Source organism: Octopus sinensis, unplaced genomic scaffold, assembly GCF_006345805.1.
Source record: "Octopus sinensis unplaced genomic scaffold, ASM634580v1 Contig18907, whole genome shotgun sequence".
NCBI lineage: Eukaryota > Metazoa > Mollusca > Cephalopoda > Octopoda > Octopodidae > Octopus > Octopus sinensis.
The window spans coordinates 167,782-189,346 of NW_021836127.1; the positions used below are offsets into that span (position 1 = coordinate 167,782).

The 21,565-nt window shown below is 36.8% G+C and overlaps 1 protein-coding gene and 1 non-coding gene across 2 annotated transcripts; both read right to left on the bottom strand.

Moving 5' to 3' along the window:
- Positions 1-1,090: 1,090 nt before the first annotated feature.
- LOC115231842 lies at positions 1,091-1,224 on the bottom strand. The gene has a single exon (XR_003883554.1). It is a non-coding gene; the product is annotated as a U4 spliceosomal RNA (small nuclear RNA).
- A 4,209-nt stretch (positions 1,225-5,433) lies between these two features.
- Positions 5,434-9,022, bottom strand: LOC118761969 (zeta-crystallin-like). The gene is made up of 5 exons (XM_036500171.1): positions 8,823-9,022; positions 6,823-6,929; positions 5,992-6,227; positions 5,783-5,956; positions 5,434-5,682 (listed from the first exon to the last, which is right to left on the bottom strand). Exons 1-5 carry the CDS (start codon positions 9,020-9,022, stop codon positions 5,524-5,526), a joined length of 876 nt encoding a protein of 291 aa, XP_036356064.1. The 3' UTR covers positions 5,434-5,523.
- Positions 9,023-21,565: the final 12,543 nt, after the last annotated feature.

Consider the following 21,565-nt stretch of genomic DNA (forward strand, 5'->3'; position numbering starts at 1 on the left):
GTTGGTCACTCTAAACTAACTCACATGGGATGGTAATTCTTGAAGGAATGAATTTTTTTATTGCCCCTTTCAACAAAGCCTCAACAAGTCTTACGTGATGGACACTGACGAACGCTTTTTATATGTTTAGACATCACGCATTCTTTTTTTACTTGCGGAGTTTGGAATTGATTTGCTTAGTTTCATTAATCAATTTTCTGTTATTTTATTGTTACAGAATCTGATAAGTAGTTAATAAGGAAATTGGCCTTCTCAATAGATCTGTACGAACGATTAAATATAAATCTCTCCATTATCTTTGAAACAGGACAAAGTATTTTAGGAACTTGAGTGATTGTTTCGTACGTGCTTAAAACTTATTCAATTAAAATGTGACTGATATAAAATAACTTGTTAAAAAGTTAAAGATAGCTAAGCTAATTAATGGCCTCACGAGAGACCCGGCCAGCTTCGCGAATGGCAAAGGCGTTCCCTCGTATCACAGCAATCGACAGACGTTCCAGGAGCTAAGAATACTCTCTTGAATCGTGGCTTGTCCTTGAAATCCGTCCACCGAGCGAGCGAAGGAAACTGAGTAACTTTTTTTTTTAATTTCGATAATTTTTTTTCAAAGTAAATAACTACAAGTTAATTAATAAAAGCTTCATGGGCGGGAAGCCGACGCGATCGAGAAAGAGTTAGAGCGTACTATCGCAAGGGATATCCGCTCGAAAAACCATCTCGATTCACGGGCGTCGCCTGTGATAGCAGACATGCGGGACCCGATCTCCAGAACGAAGCTGATTGCCTTACTGCCCAAGGAACCGGAAGTCTCAACCGCGAATGGAAGGAATTGGAACTTCTCCGTAAGTGAAGAGTACTTCCGCATCTTTTTGCATTCCGCGGTTGTGACAATGGATCCAGGAGCGGATGAGGAGATCAGCAGGTTCTGAGGCGAGAAAGTGTCCACACACGTGGCATCCCAGGTGAAAGGCTTCCCCTGTTTAAGGGAAACACAGTGATCCCGTCCCCCCGATCGATCCCAGAGGGTTCAAGCAGGGACTGAGTAACTTGTATTTAGAAAAAGTTATAAGTTGATAGTATGAAATAGCCCACTAGTGGACTTACAGAAATTGCATCGTCTAGCAGAGCAAAGACGTGCGGGAATTGGTTGCAGTTTTCAATTAGCAATAATCGCGCCTCGGTAAAACCTCATTGACTACGATACTGCCACTGCGCAAAGATAATTCGCAAAAATATCGCGGAATAAATAACCATTCAAATAAATTGAAAAATCTATGTTATATTTTCTGCGTTAAAATCATTTTATTATTTAGATATTTATTTTAAATAAAGATCTCATATATTATTCTATCCTTTTATTTTAACAAATTAAATCGTTTAGTAAAATTAGAACATCCCAGGGTGATTCCTTTCTTCTTAACGATTTACCATTTACTTTGTATCTGGACTCTGTAAATAGTTAACTGTTATACAGGAAACGTAGAAAAGACATATTATACGGAGGATGTAGATTCTGTATCATGGGACGTGACCACACTCCAATACCTACTAGAAAATGAATCTTCGGAGCTTGTGATATGGCTTCTCAGCGTAAATGTAATCAAAATTGGAATTATGGAAATTAAGAAGAATAGGAAATTATTTACGAAAAAACCTCAGTTATCTACTAGTAGAAACCGAAGATATACTAAAGAGGAAAACACTGGTAACGGAACGATGGCCAAACTGAATAAAAGATGGCTAAAAGCCAAAGACTCGGAATTGACTTCAGAAGCGGCCTTTATAACGCGTTTGTAAAACCGATCCTACTGTACAACGCTGTGACATAGGAAAATTCCTCCAACGAACTATTGAAACTGGATTGGTTCCATAGAAGGCAACTAGGAAGCTTACTCGAAATGGAGTGGTCGTAAAGAATATAAACCACTGATATCTATAACAAGTGTATGTGTTTGTACATCAGCGAAAATGTGGTAGATGCCAGATTGAGGCTATTTAGACATGTAATAAGAATGAACTCGGACGCACCTGCTAGCGAAGCGATGGAAGGTTACTTTGACAGTTGCGACAAAGCCTTCCGCAAAAAACCTATTCTTTCGAAATACAATGCAACTATATTGTTTTTATTAATTATTTCAATAATTTATCATTTTTTAACAGGGTTGCTAAAAATCATAATTTTTTGTGATTTAAAACAGATTTTTGTGAAATAAAAGCTTGTAAATAAAGACATGTTTGGCAGCCTTTTCAATTCCAAATTTATTTCGTAAATTCGAATGTAGGAATCCAAAAGTCGACAAGATTGATTCTATTCTAGCTGTTGGGGCAGCTGGTCCAAGAATTTTTTTGAAAAGTGAAATTTTTTCAGAAATTAACTGTTAATAGTTTGACGACTTCCACAAGCTATAGGATTGTTTACTCATTAAGTTTGGAGCTAACATGTATTGCTTAAATGGTTTAGCTCTTGCTTTGAAATTAATCAGAGTCGGAAGAGCATATTCATAATGTTTCGCCAAACCGGGATGAATCTCTACAGTTACAAGAGATTTCCCAAGATGCTGAGTCCATTAGATTGCAAGTAAGTGGAAAGGTATTAATGCTTGATCAGCCAGAGTTTTCACTTTTTCTAAGATAGCTGTACATTCATAGTCCATATAAGTCTTTTCAAGTTCCTTCCGAATTTCTACAGAATGACTAATCTTTGTAGAATTATTTTGCATTTTTTTCCAGAGGTGTCCACAGTGTCAATTAGATAGCTTTCTCTATCCAACGCTACAACCGAAACACAAATAATAGGTTCATTATGAATGTTACTTCACCGATTCAGCATCATAGATACTGTTTTGTCCTGAAGTCTTTGTCGACAGTCCTCATGTAGTTGGTCGTGCACTTGATCGAGCAATGGACCAACAATTTGATGACGGAAGGTAAACGATAGCTAGGAAGAAGCATACGGAAAAATTAAAAAAATTGTGTTCGGCAAGCTGGGATTAATTTTTTTAATAAAACCAGTCGGTATTAAGTTCCAAATATTTAGGACTTTGTATCAAGTCCGAAATATTCTTTGAATGGAAGTTGTTTAATTCCTTCTTTATATGAGCTCATATATGTTCGATCGGATTTAAATACGGTCATTAAGGCGCCTATGGTAAAAAATTTACTGTACTTTTCTTGAAAAAGATCGCATAGTCATCTTGGAAGAATAACATCGTGTTAGAAAATAGTCACTGTGCTCCATTTTTTTCTAATTCTCATAAATGGTTACATAATGTGTTAATATAAACTGAAGAATTCATATTTCCGTCTATAAAAGTAAACGAGACCATTCCGTAATAAGATAAAAGTCGCAGACCATAACTTTCTAGTAATAAAAGATTGCTTTTTTGAAGGCCTATATTGCCGATTTTTTAAATTAAAAAATTTGAAACTACATTCATTACTGAAAACTGTCCTCATCCATTCAGTGTTTGGGACAGTAGTAAAATGCTTTGAAAGTTATGGCGTTTTCACAATTTATTTTGTTCAAAAATTGTTTCTACATACACGAGCATATATTTGCTCTCTTCTTAAATAATTTGCGATGCATCTTTTTCCTACTGTTTTGCTGGTGAATTTTACGTTGATCATTATGCAATCAGCTGTTTTTGAAGGGTTCTCTTTAACCAGGTTGAGTAAAATAGAAAAATCGTCTTTATTAAAAATTTTTGGTCTCCTTGAATTTTTAATTTTTTCAGTGGGAACATATTTAATAAATTTTCTGATGAAATTAGCGATAGTTGATCGCGAATATTAAGCTCTCAGATATTTTTTATTGATCCCTTTTAACTATCCGGGCTTGAATTTGTTTCTTTTGTTATTATATCAAAGACTCGTAATTTTATAAACCATTTAAAATGTTTAAAAAGTGAAAAAAACACCACCTTCACACAAAAAACGGTTTTTAATCAAAGGCGCACATGTAATTAAATTATATGGCACAATACAAAATACAGTCGAACCCCGCCCCAACAAAAACCCCGCCTTGGGGCACCCTCGGTTTTTGGGGCGATTTTATTTTTTAGTACATTTTTCAGCAATAATTTCCAAGTTTGGAAATTATCAAAACCCCACTATGGGGCACTTTACTAATTTATTTTAATATTATTACATAATATTTTTTTGAATAATATTATTTTTGAACGTTTGATACTTCTCTTTGTGTAATGCCTTCCAAGATTTCTATTGAAACAAAAATTAAAATTGCAAAGTGTCTACAAACTTCTTCTGAAAGAGAAGTTGCAAAAAAATTCAAGATAAGCAAGCCAGCAAAGGCACTATTTCCCGAATAAAAAAAGCATTTCTTCTTTCATTAATACCGGATCAGTCATTTCAAGATTAGTTCAAATAGATGAAGTTGAACAAGCTTCTAATGAAACAAATCAATTTGAAAAACTTGACGAATTAACTTTTAATGCTTTTCGTCGATTGAGGGAAGATTTCTTTTCTATTTCGGGTACATTAATCAAAGCCATTGCGAAAAAAATATCGACAAAATTGGATTCTCGAACACCTTTTAAAGCCTCAAACGGTTGGCTAGACAGATTTAAGAAGAGACATGATTTTGCTTTTGGCCAATTGCTGTTGAAACCTCCTGTGTTTTTGGGGCCAAGACGCTTGCCCATCTCAAGAAACTTGGCCGCTTGTGCACCCACCGCTCCAGAGATCCGAGGGAATTTATATTCCTCATTCAGAGGATCTCGCTGGCTGTTTTACGCGAGAATTGTCTTTCAATCCTGCGAGCCAGTTCATAATAGCTAGTTTTTTTTTGTTGATTTCGTTATTTTTAAATAAACCTTTAAGATTAAAAAAAAAATTTTTTTCAATTCCAGAAAAATGTTAACTAAGGTTAATGTTAACCAAGGTCATCCTAAAATTATCTGATAAGTATAGAATTCATTCTTTAGTTTTAATACGGTTTACTATGTTGTTCGTTGATTAACCATTAAGTTATTTTTAATATTTACGAACTGTGAAACTTAAAAAACTTAGTAAAAATCCCCAAAAATTACAATTAATAACCAAACTCAACAAATTAGTAAAAATCCAAAAGAAATTTACGGACAAATGACAATCTTTCCAAAAGTGCCAGATGAATGTTCAATAACTTCTTTGTGGGCCTCATTTGCCTGATTTAGCTCAAACGTAGATCCTATGACTGGATTAATTTTTCCTTCATCAATTAAACGATGAATTTCATTTGCACTTGATTCAATTTCCGACTAGTTAATATATTATATTATTAATAAACATTTTTGGCATTGAGCAAGCACATCCCCCGGACGGTTAGTTCTCCGGCGAGGATCTGACGTGGATTTATTGCAATATCTCCCCGAGCTCCCACAATCTAAATTTGTCAAAAATATTGAAAACAATTATTCTTCCTTGAAATGTCGAAATAAAAAAATCGTTAGCAAGATTAACATTTGCTAAACATTCAATAATCAAATCAAATCTCATATTTGCGTCCTAAATAATAAATATTTAAAATACGATAATTGTTTGAATATAATCATTTTCTTTATGATTGTAGACCTTTCTAACACCCAGTTTTAAAAGCATAGTTCTCCCAGCATTAGTCCCTGCAGTCCCATATACTTCCATTCCTGCTGCAAGTGCTATTTCACAGGCGGCTATTCCAACCTAATATTATTCTATAAAACACAAACCGCCCCACTTGCGCCATGTATAAATACTTTTTCCTGCGGTTTTGCATTTCCACTGTTAGAATAGTGTTAGTAACTAACCAGAAAAAAAGAGCTCGGTGAGCTGAATAGTAAGGAATGCCTAGAGCTGCCCCTTGTTCAAATGTTAGGTTTGGATGTAACGGCATGACACAGGAGGACTCGGCCACACAGTACTCTGAATAGGTACCATATGGAGATGTTGCTTTAAAAATATAAACACGATCATTAATCTTGAAATAAAAAATAAATAATGACAAAAAATTACATTTTGATTTTTACAATTAGCTCCTACTTTAGTAATAATTCCTGCTCCATCAATGCCTGGTGTATAGGGATACGGTTGATTTGGGAAGAATACACCACTCCGAATATATGTATCAACTGGGTTAACTCCTGCTGCTTTGACTTGGACAAGAACTTGATCTGGGCTGATTTCTGGAATAGGTCGAGTAACAATTTCAATATTTCCAGATGGTTTAGAAACTATACAAGACTGCATAACTCAAAAATTTTAATAAAAAATTCTATTAAAAATTATATATTCTATTCTATTTATTATAACAACAATAAATATTTGAAGACCTATATCACTGCTCTATCAAGGTGAGGATAAAAACGGGACACTAAAAGTTGTCTCCAAAATTTAAAACTGGTTAATTTTTTATTCAAATAATTAGTTTTTAAACCATTAATTTAGTAAAAAAATCTTTATTTCAGAAATTAAACCAAAAAAATGAAGTTCAACATTAAGAATACGCTCTAATGTAGGCCCAGGATTGAGATAGCATAAAAATCATACTAAACCCTAAAGAAATAAAATTAAATATATACCGGCAATGAAAATTGGCATAACTATTCCAGATTTGATTTTTGAGTTGTGAAAGACATACAACTCAGATATAAAATGTAAAAAAGCAATAAAAAATGACATAAAAGTCAAAAATTGCAAACTATATATTAACTAAAATATATATACTTTATATCATGGAACATTACAGCAGTGTAGAATCTTATTATACCAGAAAGTGCAGTCCAAACAGAAAATAATCGGCCAGTTAGAGAATTTACTATTTGGAATTATTTTATTGTGATTAACCTTGGTCGATCGAATTAACATAGAGACGTACTCCCAAATAACGATGAGATTTAAACGATGTAAAACTGCTCATTAAACTGATTAAACCTAAAAGTCCAATCCAAATTCTGAGAATAAAAAGCATCATTTTAATCTAATATAATTATTTTAAAAATAAATTAGACTAGCGTTTAATGCCAACTAAACCTAAGCGCTAAAATTGTATTTAATAAATATATAATCTATTTAAAATTTAAATATTATTTAGATTTTATTTATAATCTTTAATTCCAAGGGTGTAGATAATCTATAATCACCAACTACATTCATTATTAGCCATATTATCAAAACAGAGTTCTCAGTTTGTTAATCCTATGTATTTCCTGGACAGAGTGGTTAAGTTATGTTAATATTTCAGCATTTTAAATTGTTTTTAGTTATTAGCCAAAAGTGAGTTATTTTAGCATTCTACTTTATATTACAATAGTTTTACATCACTGAATTTTAGTGAAACCTACAGTCAGTTCCTAACGTAATTTTCAAGATTATTACAGAAACGACATTTAATCAATAGGATAATAAATTTATTTCAAGATAGGATGAACTCACTTGTTTTTTTCTAATAGTATATAAACAATCCTATGTTATGCGATTTATGATGCCTAGATGGCACAAGCCAATTGATTCAGAGGGCACCTAATTCCTGCCGAAAATGGAATTCTAGAACTCTGACCCCAGGGGACATCGTCGTCCCAGGTCTATCACCGTGGGCAGGATCGAACCTTTTTGGAGAAGCTCTGTCGCTTGCAAAGTGCGTTGGGGATCACGGAGATTATAATTAATTGGTTTACTGTAGTTCTTTGGTCATTAATAAATGTCTTAAATAATAAAATATCTGGAATGTATTTTAGCAATTCAAATCTAGAGCGCATGCTTAAAGAATGTTTTATATCAACTATTTGACACGGGTTTGTCACACGGTCTGGTTTTACTGAAAAATTTAAAATCCGTTTATTATTATCAAACATGTTTGTTATGATTACATTATTAGATTTGGTCTCTCTGCACAGGTTATAAATCTTTTTACCGAATGTATAGATCTATTTTTTAATGTTTATCTATTAATCATAGCTGCTTATTATGACTTTCTGGACTGTTTTACAGTTTAAATGACTAATATACTTTATCCGGGGTTTTATAAACTTTCTTTTTACAACTAGTGTACAGCTCTATCACCATTTACGTGTCTGCAATCACCAAGCTTCTCTATTCGCTGTAGCCTAAATATTATTACTAATTATTTCCAGACATTTTAAGGAGCTTCATTAGACAAAATCTTTCAATACAAATCATCTTTGTTTTTTTGTTACTGGAAGTTGATATGTAAGCTGTAGAAACATATTTTATCTATTTTTTAATTAAAATATCATCCTATATGAAATTTCATGACGAAGAGATCCTCTTAGGCATCCTCTATAAGTTGGAAATTCATTATAACAGAAAAATTCCTTCATGGCGGCATTCGAAGATGTTTCTTCTTTCATCCGTAAAATATGACCAAAAAGGCGCCAACGAGCTTCAATAACATCCAGACTTATTGGTATACATCCAGTCAGCCTGTATAATTTTTGTTCGAAATTTCCTTTGCAAAGAATAACCAAAGAGTTTTTTTAGTTAGTTTATATGAAAAGAGTCAAGTCGTTTTATATCTTTCTTTAAAGTTCCCCATGTGCCTGAGTTGTAAATGACGCATAAACTTTTTTTCTCAATCAAATTGATTGTAATTTTTTGAGTGGTATTATGGCTAAGATCTCCCGTCGTGTGATATCTTCTGAGTCGCCAAGTAAAGATCCGAGTTTTTTGGTATTCCTCCACTTCTGCTCCACGCGGGTAGGCATTTGTTCGATAGAGGTTAATTCTGTTTTATCTTCGTTGACTTTGAGAGACCATTTTCTCATAATTGTTTTTGTTTTCTCTGCAATAACGTCTATAAATTCCTGATTTTTAGCGACAAAACTGACATCCCCGCGTAAATGAGTCCCATTAAGTTATCTTTCAGACATTCGATTTGTTCTCTTAGATCTCTCAAAACTACCTCCAGATATACGATGAATAATACAGGTGATAGCGTATCTCTTTTTGGGGTTCCAGCATTGGTAGAAAATGTTATAGACTCCTTAGAATCAACTCTGACATGTAGTTCAGTTTCAGACAATAGCATATTTATCATGCGCAGACTGTCTTAATCGATAATTCTTCAACATGATGAGTAATTTGCTCCTGTTGATGGTGTCGAAAGCCTTACTCATGTCGACTCCCAGGATATGAAAGAATCGTTTGGCGCTTATAAAAATTCTCAGTTTTTAGTTTTTGTACTATTTCTGGACATAAAAAGAAATATAAAATGTTATTTCAGAAATGTAGCAATTATAAGTGTTTCTTTATGATAAGATACGAATTCTGTTTTTTTAATTTCTATATTTTCTTTGACAGTAATTAGAATAAAATTTACATTGAGGGCGAAAATAGTTTGAGATTGAAATAGACCGTTGCTTAGACACACATGGTAGCCGAAGAACATATAAAAGAGATTATCAACTCATTTTAAGCCGATAGGGAAACTCTACTTGCGATATTTTCATGATTCATAAATTGTCGTTGCATCATATACCGCGAGTTCTAATGTTGGCGTACCAATTTCCAAAAATTTAACATCTAAATTTTATTTGTGTGTTACGTTCCTGACAAGCTTTTAATAACTATTAAAAAATTGTTTTTCCGCTTCCAAAATTGTAATTGAAATCTGTTTTTTTCGTTTAAGTTACATTTACTTATATTTTATGATACAAGATTTAACGTCGAAAGCGAAAGCATTAGTGGACTTATCAATGCTTAATGTTGATGAATCATTCATTAGTGTTGATGTATTTTTTAATAAATTAAAATTCTATTCGTTAATTATTACTTTCTGCTCGGTAAGGAAGACATATTTGAGCATTTTTGATAAAGAGTTAAATAGTTATTTCATTCATTTTGTATTAATGTTATTTTTCATAGAAAATGTTTTTATATTTGTTTATTCCTGCGAAACAAATTTTCCTGCTTTTTTTACCTTAAGTACCGTCAAATAAAGAAGATTTCAGACTTGGCTCTCTCTTTTTCCACATGCGTGCAAACTTAAAATTTATTGATTGTGTAAATCATTTAATTTAAAAAATAAACTCCACTAAGAGGTTTGCTCTCAATATCTTCGGATTTTTTTCCACTGACGAAGTATTCAACTTATAGAGAATTGAGATTTAATTAGATAGTCACGTATTTTTTTATTAGATTTTTTAACAATCGAATGTTCAACAATCAGTTTTTTAAAAGGGATATTAACACAGAATTTCTGGAAAAACGTTGACGCTTGCTTATATGCGATTTAAAAGCTAATGTCTAAAGCTTCGAGATTAATCAGAAACATAGATGCTTGATCTATCTACACTAATGCTTGCGCTTTCGAAGTTAAAGTTCGGAAACGGTCCCGTTATAATGAATAAAGAAGAAAATAGCGAACCTGAAATCTGTAGTTATGGATTCTCCTTGCAACATTTGTACCAAAAGATTGTAATCTTTAGTTGTTTCCACAAAACGGGTGTGACATTGATAAAAAACTATGAAGTATTTAATTTTAAAACTTTAAATCAGGCGTGCGCAAGCTTTTTTGGTTTGCGGCCGCATAGCATTTTTTTCCTTCTCTTCCACGGCCGCGCATTTTCTGCATTATTTTTTCGATATTAGTATAGTAATTTTTTTTAATTAATAAAAGTGATCGCATAAGTTGCCCATTGTCATCGAGACCGAATGAGTTCTTTGAAACAATAGTTCGAGTGTTAATTAAATGAATTTATGATGTTAATTCTTTGATTGAGAGGACGCGCGAATAGATAAGCAGTTTCCCCGCAATATCGAGAGCGAAATGCGCTGAAAAAGTTAGCTAGACTCACGTCTCTCGTGCCTCAGTGCCGGCCGTATACCCAGACATGCCACCTTGAACAATATTGTTAAGCCACTTTGCAATTTAAACAAGAATGTTTTATTTGGAAGAGTAGCAAAGAAAAAACCATTGTTAAGTAAAAAAAATACTCAAAAAATATGAAATATCGAAAATATTTGTTGGTATGTATGATGAGAGATGGAGATCAATCATTTTTTCAGACGAGTGTACTTTTAAAGTTTATTATGCATCAAAAAGAAAAATAATATACCGAAAAAGGGAAAATGAATTCAAAAATCCAAATTATCACCCACTGTTAAGTGTGGTGGCGGAAAAATTATGGTCTCGGGATGCTTTTCATATTTTGGAATGGGTTCGTTATGTTTCATCGATGAAAAAATAAACTCAGGACAATATATAAACATTCTTGCTAACAATCTGGAAAAATCAGCCATTAAAATGGGATTAAACAGCTTCATATTCCAGCAAGACAATGCCCCATGTCATACTTCGAAAACAACAAAGGGGTATTTTTCTGCAAACAAAATTAATTTAGTCGATTTGCTGGCACAATCCCCCGATATGAATCCATTGGACATATTTGGTCAAAAATTAAATATGAATTATCGAGGGATGATACAAAAAATCGACCAAAAAATAAACATCAACAAAAGAATAAAATTCCAATTTATTTTAATCGAAAATTAATAAATTCGATGAAAACTCGTAGTTTAGAGTTATATAAATCGAAAGGAAAGCATATTCATTACTGATATTTTATTTTTTGACATTTGTCCGGAATTTTTTGTCTTGAAAAATCGGTTTTTGCTTTATTCTCAATATTTTAAAAAGATTTATGGATAAATATTATAAAATTAAAAAATATAGATGATATTAGCATGCTTAAGTTTTTAATTTAATAAAATTGATAATAAAAATGACGATTTATTAACTGTCCGGATTTTAATGTCGAGGGGTGTATTTAAGATTAGTTGCTCGATGATCTAATTGTGCCCACGGCCGCACATTCATCGACTCACGGCCGCACTTGCGCACCCCTGCTTTAAATTCAATAAATCACTATATAAAGATTTACAACTTTATAAAATACATATAATTAAATGAACATGCGGACCCTTATCTACTTTTTTCAAAATAAATTTATATAGTGAATTTAGGCTAGGTATGTATTGTTTCTAAATGATGGTGTTCAAAGCATTGTGGTTATTATTGAATATCTGTCTGCTATGACTTTCTGTCAAAATCCGTACAATAATCTACAGTCAACCCTCTCCATAGTTAACTCCCTCTATAGTGAACAGGCCATATTAATGCAATTCACAATAACAAATATTACTAATTTAAAAATGTATAATATCATTTATCGAAATATTTTGGTGTTCACTATTAAAGAATAGTTAAATTTAATATTTTTACATCGGTATATTTAAAATTCTTTAAATGAATAAATTGCACGTTCTACAGTTGTTAGCATGGTGGGAAATCGAAAACGCCTGCCATTTTTTTTTCAAAAGAAGTACACACAGCGTGATTTATTGTTTATTTCAAAATTCTGAAAAATTCTGAAGGAATACTTACTTTTCTAGATGACCAAAAAAGAAGAAAATTTACTTGTCCAAGTCTCAATCATTCGACAGAGATCTATTTGAATGGTTCGTTAAAAAACGATCATTTGGGTTCATATTCAATGAATATCTTTTGAAGTTGATGTCTTTAAAAATGGCGAAAGTTTGTATTATTCAAGGATTTCAAGCATCAAATGGATAGCTTAAGAAATTTAAAAATCGATATTGAATTCCTTCCCGTGCTTTGTGTGGGGAGAATAAAATAGTTAAAACCTCTATGATTGAAAATTTTACAAAAAGTCTCAATAGAAAATTAGAACAATACGAAACTGGATTGTTTTTAATCTTTTGGTGAACAGAAAATTAGCTGTTGACTCGGAAAAAAATCTGTTGATTTTTGAAAATGATCAAATTGACGACGTCAATTTTACAAAGAACTTTTTGAGAAAACTAATACAGCAATATCGAATTGAAGAGGAAGATGAACAAAATTATGTTCCGACACTATATGAAGCTAATGAATATGCGAAGGCACCTGAATTTTTGTTTCTTGAGAATGATTGTGAACAAAGAGGAAAGTATACGAAATACAAAAAATTTTTGAAAATTATCAAACTAATCATTCTCAAAAAATAACCAATTACGTGATTAAACTAAATAATCGTTGTAATTATATTTTAATTATTGTTATTTTGATTCCTTTTTCAAATTTTTTTGTTCACTATAGACCAGGGGTGTCAAACATAGGTGCGGCTCTCAGCGTACTTTGGCAAACATAAGTGCGGTCTGATTTAATGGCTATAAAATACAAAAAATATTTTTTTTTTTTTTTACATTTAATTAAAATTTTTAATTGTATTTTTAAATCGCGTTTTTCAATGTCACGTGCTTCTTCTGGAATAAAAAAGAAACGGTGCTTGAAAGATGAACGGAGAGTGTTTCAAGATAAATGGGAACTTCTCTATTCTTCCACAAGGGTTGATGGAAAAATACATTGTTTGATATGTAACAAGTTAATCGCTATACCGAAAGAATACAACCTAAAGAGAAATAATTGTATCTCAACCTAAAGAAGCATAATTGTATCTAAAAAAAGATTTCAATCCTCTGGAAGCAGCTCTCACTAAAATTAAAGGGCGATGATTGAATAATTTAGTTTCTTTTATTTTGGTTATTCATCATAATAAATATCAGAATTAATTTTCTCTTAATGAGAAATTATTATGAATGCGGCTCTCGAAGCGAAATGAGTTTGACACCCCTGCTATAGACAATAGTTAATATGATGTTTTGACGTGGACATTTTGTTCACTATAGAGAGGGTTGACAGAACTATTTTAATTTGGATTATGAATCATTTAGACAAACTTGTCTTTCTATTAACAATTTTTGTCTTTATTAATCAAGCTCTTAAGACTAAATCATTTAATGTCACGTGCCCAGACCACGTATCTACAATGGACTTCAGAAGAGATAATTTATCGCTAATCCTAATAAAATTATTCTTAATATTTAAAATTAATCTATTAAATATCATGTCAACCGCCTCTTTCCGAGCTCCCCTGTCATGCCCTTTCTTTGGCCCTCTTTGTTTTCGAAACTGATAACTTTACTGAATTTCAGTCTCTTAGACAAACTTATCCAAACCTAATTGTTCTCTCTTCGAATAAGTCCATTGTTAACCGAAGTATTGGTGGTCAAGGCGTATTCTCGAAATTTTCCTGTGCGCCCTTAGCATCACATGAGGTTGACTTGGACAAACCCTGCAATGTCCCTTTCGAGCGTATGCGTGATGAGGTTAGGGTACACTACCTCACTATTGTTAATGAAGCTCTTGCAGTATTTCTTTTGCCGGACAACCAAGACTCCTTGTTAGGGCACGGATGGGATGGTCACAATATGTCCTCTAATAAACAATGTTCCAAGAAAATTTTGGAAAGTAAAAGTAAATCCAAGGTCCAATGTAAATCCAAGAAAACACAGCCCCGACAACGCCGTGCACGCGCAAAAAAGAAAGCGGAAACCTGGGCGGATGGTTATGTCTCCGACAGGGATGTAGACAAATTAGCCTCCATTATTGACCAAACCTTCAACAAAAATCGGGACCATGCCGATTCAGCGATAAGGCTTGGAACTCGAGCAGTTTTGTAGGGGAGCCGCGTTCAAGAGATCTTTTAAAGACTCCAACCGCAGGTAAGTGGGCGCAAGCATTCATGCGGGTGCTATTCCCGATTCGGTATAGCCAGGCCAAAAATCCCGAAGCGGTGACTGCGCTAATGGAGCGTTATAACTCAGCTATGGCAAGACTTTCTCCACTGTTCAGTCCTGACCAGAACCTTGTTGCAAAGTTCTCAATCAAGTATCCGAAGAACACACACTGGATAAACTATGTTGTCTCTTAGACAAGATGTTAGGCCTGAACCCCGCTGATTCTACAGCTGTTTTGAGATTCTGTACCGTTGGGTTCTATAATTGGGGTAACGCGGTGTTATCTCGTATTATCACCCTCGGAACCGTTCTCAAAACTTCGGAGGAAAGATCACTTCTTATTCAAGGGCTCTTTGTGCCCACTTTCCGTGATGAGGTGAGAAAAGCTCTTGCACATTTTTGTGAAGTAACCTCGAGTGATCACCTCTGTGTATACCAAAAAGGGTTGGGCTTAGTGAGAGCTTCTGCCTTTAGCTCCACTTCGTTGCCGGGTTTGTATCTCTTTATGAGCACAATCGGAGGCATGCTAACAGTTACGAAATTGTTTTATTCGCGAAGTGTTTTGGAGACCGAAGGTCAAATTATTAACGAGGTTTTGTTCAGCTTGATGTACAAGAACTCTGTGCCTGATGTCGGGTGGCTTGAATTAACCCCTGAGGAATCAGCTCCTCGACAGGCACAAGAGCGTAGCTTAGCTAAAGAGGCCATTGACGATCCTTCATATTCTTTGACTCCTAGCCAGCAGAAAATATATGAAGAAATACTCTCTTCTGCGGAATTTAACGCTATAAAAGAATTGAATGCCAGGCCCAAGTCTGTGTATGATGAAGTTTTAATGCGTTTGAGGAAGAGAATGCGCCTTCATCCTCATTTGACTACCGCTGAATTCGCCATAGTGAAGAATCGTATTAAGACCATAGTCACTCAAGCAAACACAATCCTTTCTTTCATAAGCAACATGAGTCCTCTTGACCACCCAGAAATCTTGTATCCCGGAGGCATACCGGAATTATCACTTAATCAAATCGCAGAGAAATTTGAAATAGAGTTCAAATATTTTTTTGAATTTTTTTCCAAATCCGATAGTATAACCACCTAGGCTCGGTACACCCAAGGCCTGTGACATAATAATTTATAAAAATAATGTAGCAAAAATTAAATTTGTGCTCAGTTTAAAAAAAGTCTAGAAAAAAAATATAACAATAATGATTAAAATTTGGTAGAAATTAATCATTCTAGATTTTTAGGCGCTAAAATACAAGATCGCCAAATCCGGAAACAAATAAATAAAAGTTTGCCATAAGAATATAAAGAATTGAAGTTTATATCAAAAAATAAGGCAAAATTCAATAAATAAAGATAAATGAAAAGATTTCAAATAAGCGATATAAACAGATTGAAAGAATAAACTGACAAATATTACAAAATGATGAAATTTCAGATAATTTATTAATTAAAAGAAACTACATCGCAAAATATTCCTTCTAATCCAATTAAATAAAAAAATAAAGATTGATCAAATAATGTAACAAGACAACAAGGTATGTCACAAGAGTGCTCACACGTGGCACAATTTATTATGTTTTCTATTAATAATTGGGTAACTAAAAATTAAGATAATTTTAATTAAAACACAATTCTACCTAATAGCTTATAAACAGTGTAAATACCAGAGGGGATATCTCAATGATGGCAAATTGTGAAACAGACTTGCGAGCAGATTTTGCAGATTAGAGCAGATTGTTTCCTTGTAACTTTTGCTCAAAGTAATTTTCAAGGAGTTTGTTTAGTTCTAGCCATATTTTTTTTATTTCAGACAGAACCGATTCAGACGAATTATTTTTGTTTTATATTATTCCGAAAACAACATTATGAATGAATGAATGAAGAATTTTATTGTAGGAAAGAAGAGCGAGACAGAAACTTAGTGCGGAAAGTAATTTTTGACGAGACGATTGCTTTGGGCATTCGAGCTCTTCCATGGTTCGTCCGCTTTCTCTGTCTATGACTGATGAGACTGATGAAGAAAGAAGAAAGTAGGTTCATGCTTCTGAGCCTGTATGCTTCTGAGCCTGTATGCTTCTGAGCCTGTATGCTTCTGAGCCTGTATGCTTCTGAGCCTGTATGCTTCTGAGCCTGTATGCTTCTGAGCATGTATGCTTCTGAGCCTGTATGCTTCTGAGCCTGTATGCTTCTGAGCCTGTATGCTTCTGAGCCTGTATGCTTCTGAGCCTGTATGCTTCTGAGCATGTATGCTTCTGAGCCTGTATGCTTCTGAGCCTGTATGCTTCTGAGCCTGTATGCTTCTGAGCCTGTATGCTTCTGAGCCTGTATGCTTCTGAGCCTGTATGCTTCTGAGCCTGTATGCTTCTGAGCCTGTATGCTTCTGAGCATGTATGCTTCTGAGCCTGTATGCTTCTGAGCCTGTATGCTTCTGAGCCTGTATGCTTCTGAGCCTGTATGCTTCTGAGCCTGTATGCTTCTGAGCATGTATGCTTCTGAGCCTGTATGCTTCTGAGCCTGTATGCTTCTGAGCCTGTATGCTTCTGAGCCTGTATGCTTCTGAGCCTGTATGCTTCTGAGCCTGTATGCTTCTGAGCCTGTATGCTTCTGAGCATGTATGCTTCTGAGCCTGTATGCTTCTGAGCCTGTATGCTTCTGAGCCTGTATGCTTCTGAGCCTGTATGCTTCTGAGCATGTATGCTTCTGAGCATGTATGCTTCTGAGCCTGTATGCTTCTGAGCATGTATGCTTCTGAGCCTGTATGCTTCTGAGCATGTATGCTTCTGAGCCTGTATGCTTCTGAGCATGTATGCTTCTGAGCCTGTATGCTTCTGAGCATGTATGCTTCTGAGCATGTATGCTTCTGAGCATGTATGCTTCTGAGCCTGTATGCTTCTGAGCCTGTATGCTTCTGAGCCTGTATGCTTCTGAGCCTGTATGCTTCTGAGCCTGTATGCTTCTGAGCCTGTATGCTTCTGAGCCTGTATGCTTCTGAGCATGTATGCTTCTGAGCCTGTATGCTTCTGAGCCTGTATGCTTCTGAGCCTGTATGCTTCTGAGCCTGTATGCTTCTGAGCATGTATGCTTCTGAGCATGTATGCTTCTGAGCCTGTATGCTTCTGAGCATGTATGCTTCTGAGCCTGTATGCTTCTGAGCATGTATGCTTCTGAGCATGTATGCTTCTGAGCCTGTATGCTTCTGAGCATGTATGCTTCTGAGCCTGTATGCTTCTGAGCATGTATGCTTCTGAGCATGTATGCTTCTGAGCATGTATGCTTCTGCGCCTGTATGCTTCTGAGCCTGTATGCTTCTGAGCATGTATGCTTCTGAGCCTGTATGCTTCTGAGCATGTATGCTTCTGAGCCTGTATGCTTCTGAGCCTGTATGCTTCTGAGCATGTATGCTTCTGAGCCTGTATGCTTCTGAGCATGTATGCTTCTGAGCCTGTATGCTTCTGAGCATGTATGCTTCTGAGCCTGTATGCTTCTGAGCATGTATGCTTCTGAGCATGTATGCTTCTGAGCCTGTATGCTTCTGAGCATGTATGCTTCTGAGCCTGTATGCTTCTGAGCATGTATGCTTCTGAGCATGTATGCTTCTGAGCCTGTATGCTTCTGAGCCTGTATGCTTCTGAGCATGTATGCTTCTGAGCCTGTATGCTTCTGAGCATGTATGCTTCTGAGCATGTATGCTTCTGCGCCTGTATGCTTCTGAGCCTGTATGCTTCTGAGCATGTATGCTTCTGAGCCTGTATGCTTCTGAGCCTGTATGCTTCTGAGCATGTATGCTTCTGAGCCTGTATGCTTCTGAGCCTGTATGCTTCTGCGCCTGTATGCTTCTGAGCCTGTATGCTTCTGAGCCTGTATGCTTCTGCGCCTGTATGCTTCTGAGCCTGTATGCTTCTGAGCCTGTATGCTTCTGCGCCTGTATGCTTCTGAGCCTGTATGCTTCTGAGCCCGTATGCTTCTGAGCATGTATGCTTCTGAGCCTGTATGCTTCTGAGCCCGTATGCTTCTGAGCATGTATGCTTCTGCGCCTGTATGCTTCTGAGCCTGTATGCTTCTGCGCCTGTATGCTTCTGAGCCTGTATGCTTCTCAGCCTGTATGCTTCTGAGCCTGTATGCTTCTGAGCATGTATGCTTCTGAGCCTGTATGCTTCTGAGCATGTATGCTTCTGAGCCTGTATGCTTCTGAGCCCGTATGCTTCTGAGCATGTATGCTTCTGAGCCTGTATGCTTCTGAGCCCGTATGCTTCTGAGCATGTATGCTTCTGCGCCTGTATGCTTCTGAGCCTGTATGCTTCTGCGCCTGTATGCTTCTGAGCCTGTATGCTTCTCAGCCTGTATGCTTCTGAGCCTGTATGCTTCTGAGCATGTATGCTTCTGAGCCTGTATGCTTCTCAGCCTGTATGCTTCTGAGCCCGTATGCTTCTGAGCATGTATGCTTCTGCGCCTGTATGCTTCTGAGCCTGTATGCTTCTGAGCCCGTATGCTTCTGAGTATGTATGCTTCTGAGCCTGTATGCTTCTGAGCATGTATGCTTCTGCGCCTGTATGCTTCTGAGCATGTATGCTTCTGAGCCTGTATGCTTCTGAGCCCGTATGCTTCTGAGCATGTATGCTTCTGAGCCTGTATGCTTCTGAGCATGTATGCTTCTGAGCATGTATGCTTCTGAGCCTGTATGCTTCTGAGCCTGTATGCTTCTGCGCCTGTATGCTTCTGCGCCTGTATGCTTCTGCGCCTGTATGCTTCTGAGCCTGTATGCTTCTGAGCCCGTATGCTTCTGAGTATGTATGCTTCTGAGCCTGTATGCTTCTGAGCCTGTATGCTTCTGAGCATGTATGCTTCTGAGCCTGTATGCTTCTGCGCCTGTATGCTTCTGAGCCTGTATGCTTCTGAGCCTGTATGCTTCTGAGCATGTATGCTTCTGCGCCTGTATGCTTCTGAGCATGTATGCTTCTGAGCCTGTATGCTTCTGAGCCCGTATGCTTCTGAGCATGTATGCTTCTGAGCCTGTATGCTTCTGAGCCTGTATGCTTCTGCGCCTGTATGCTTCTGAGCCTGTATGCTTCTGAGCCTGTATGCTTCTGAGCATGTATGCTTCTGAGCCTGTATGCTTCTGAGCATGTATGCTTCTGAGCCTGTATGCTTCTGAGCATGTATGCTTCTGAGCATGTATGCTTCTGAGCCTGTATGCTTCTGAGCCCGTATGCTTCTGAGCATGTATGCTTCTGAGCCTGTATGCTTCTGAGCCCGTATGCTTCTGAGCATGTATGCTTCTGAGCCTGTATGCTTCTGAGCATGTATGCTTCTGAGCCTGTATGCTTCTGAGCATGTATGCTTCTGAGCATGTATGCTGTATGCTTCTGAGCCCGTATGCTTCTGAGCATGTATGCTTCTGAGCCCGTATGCTTCTGAGCATGTATGCTTCTGAGCCTGTATGCTTCTGAGCATGTATGCTTCTGAGCATGTATGCTTCTGAGCCTGTATGCTTCTGAGCATGTATGCTTCTGAGCCTGTATGCTTCTGAGCATGTATGCTTCTGAGCATGTATGCTTCTGAGCCTGTATGCTTCTGAGCATGTATGCTTCTGAGCATGTATGCTTCTGAGCCTGTATGCTTCTGAGCATGTATGCTTCTGAGCCTGTATGCTTCTGAGCCCGTATGCTTCTGAGCATGTATGCTTCTGAGCCCGTATGCTTCTGAGCATGTATGCTTCTGAGCCTGTATGCTTCTGAGCATGTATGCTTCTGAGCATGTATGCTTCTGAGCCTGTATGCTTCTGAGCATGTATGCTTCTGAGCCTGTATGCTTCTGAGCATGTATGCTTCTGAGCATGTATGCTTCTGAGCCTGTATGCTTCTGAGCCCGTATGCTTCTGAGCATGTATGCTTCTGAGCCTGTATGCTTCTGAGCCCGTATGCTTCTGAGCCTGTATGCTTCTGAGCCCGTATGCTTCTGAGCCTGTATGCTTCTGAGCATGTATGCTTCTGAGCCTGTATGCTTCTGAGCATGTATGCTTCTGAGCCTGTATGCTTCTGAGCATGTATGCTTCTGAGCCTGTATGCTTCTGAGCATGTATGCTTCTGAGCCTGTATGCTTCTGAGCATGTATGCTTCTGAGCATGTATGCTTCTGAGCCTGTATGCTTCTGAGCCTGTATGCTTCTGAGCCTGTATGCTTCTGAGCCTGTATGCTTCTGAGCCTGTATGCTTCTGAGCCTGTATGCTTCTGAGCCTGTATGCTTCTGAGCCTGTATGCTTCTGAGCATGTATGCTTCTGAGCCTGTATGCTTCTGAGCCTGTATGCTTCTGAGCCTGTATGCTTCTGAGCCTGTATGCTTCTGAGCATGTATGCTTCTGAGCATGTATGCTTCTGAGCCTGTATGCTTCTGAGCATGTATGCTTCTGAGCCTGTATGCTTCTGAGCATGTATGCTTCTGCGCCTGTATGCTTCTGAGCCTGTATGCTTCTGAGCATGTATGCTTCTGAGCCTGTATGCTTCTGAGCATGTATGCTTCTGAGCCTGTATGCTTCTGAGCATGTATGCTTCTGAGCCTGTATGCTTCTGAGCCTGTATGCTTCTGCGCCTGTATGCTTCTGAGCCTGTATGCTTCTGAGCCTGTATGCTTCTGCGCCTGTATGCTTCTGAGCCTGTATGCTTCTGAGCCTGTATGCTTCTGCGCCTGTATGCTTCTGAGCCTGTATGCTTCTGAGCCCGTATGCTTCTGAGCATGTATGCTTCTGAGCCTGTATGCTTCTGAGCCCGTATGCTTCTGAGCATGTATGCTTCTGCGCCTGTATGCTTCTGAGCCTGTATGCTTCTGCGCCTGTATGCTTCTGAGCCTGTATGCTTCTCAGCCTGTATGCTTCTGAGCCTGTATGCTTCTGAGCATGTATGCTTCTGAGCCTGTATGCTTCTGAGCATGTATGCTTCTGAGCCTGTATGCTTCTGAGCCCGTATGCTTCTGAGCATGTATGCTTCTGAGC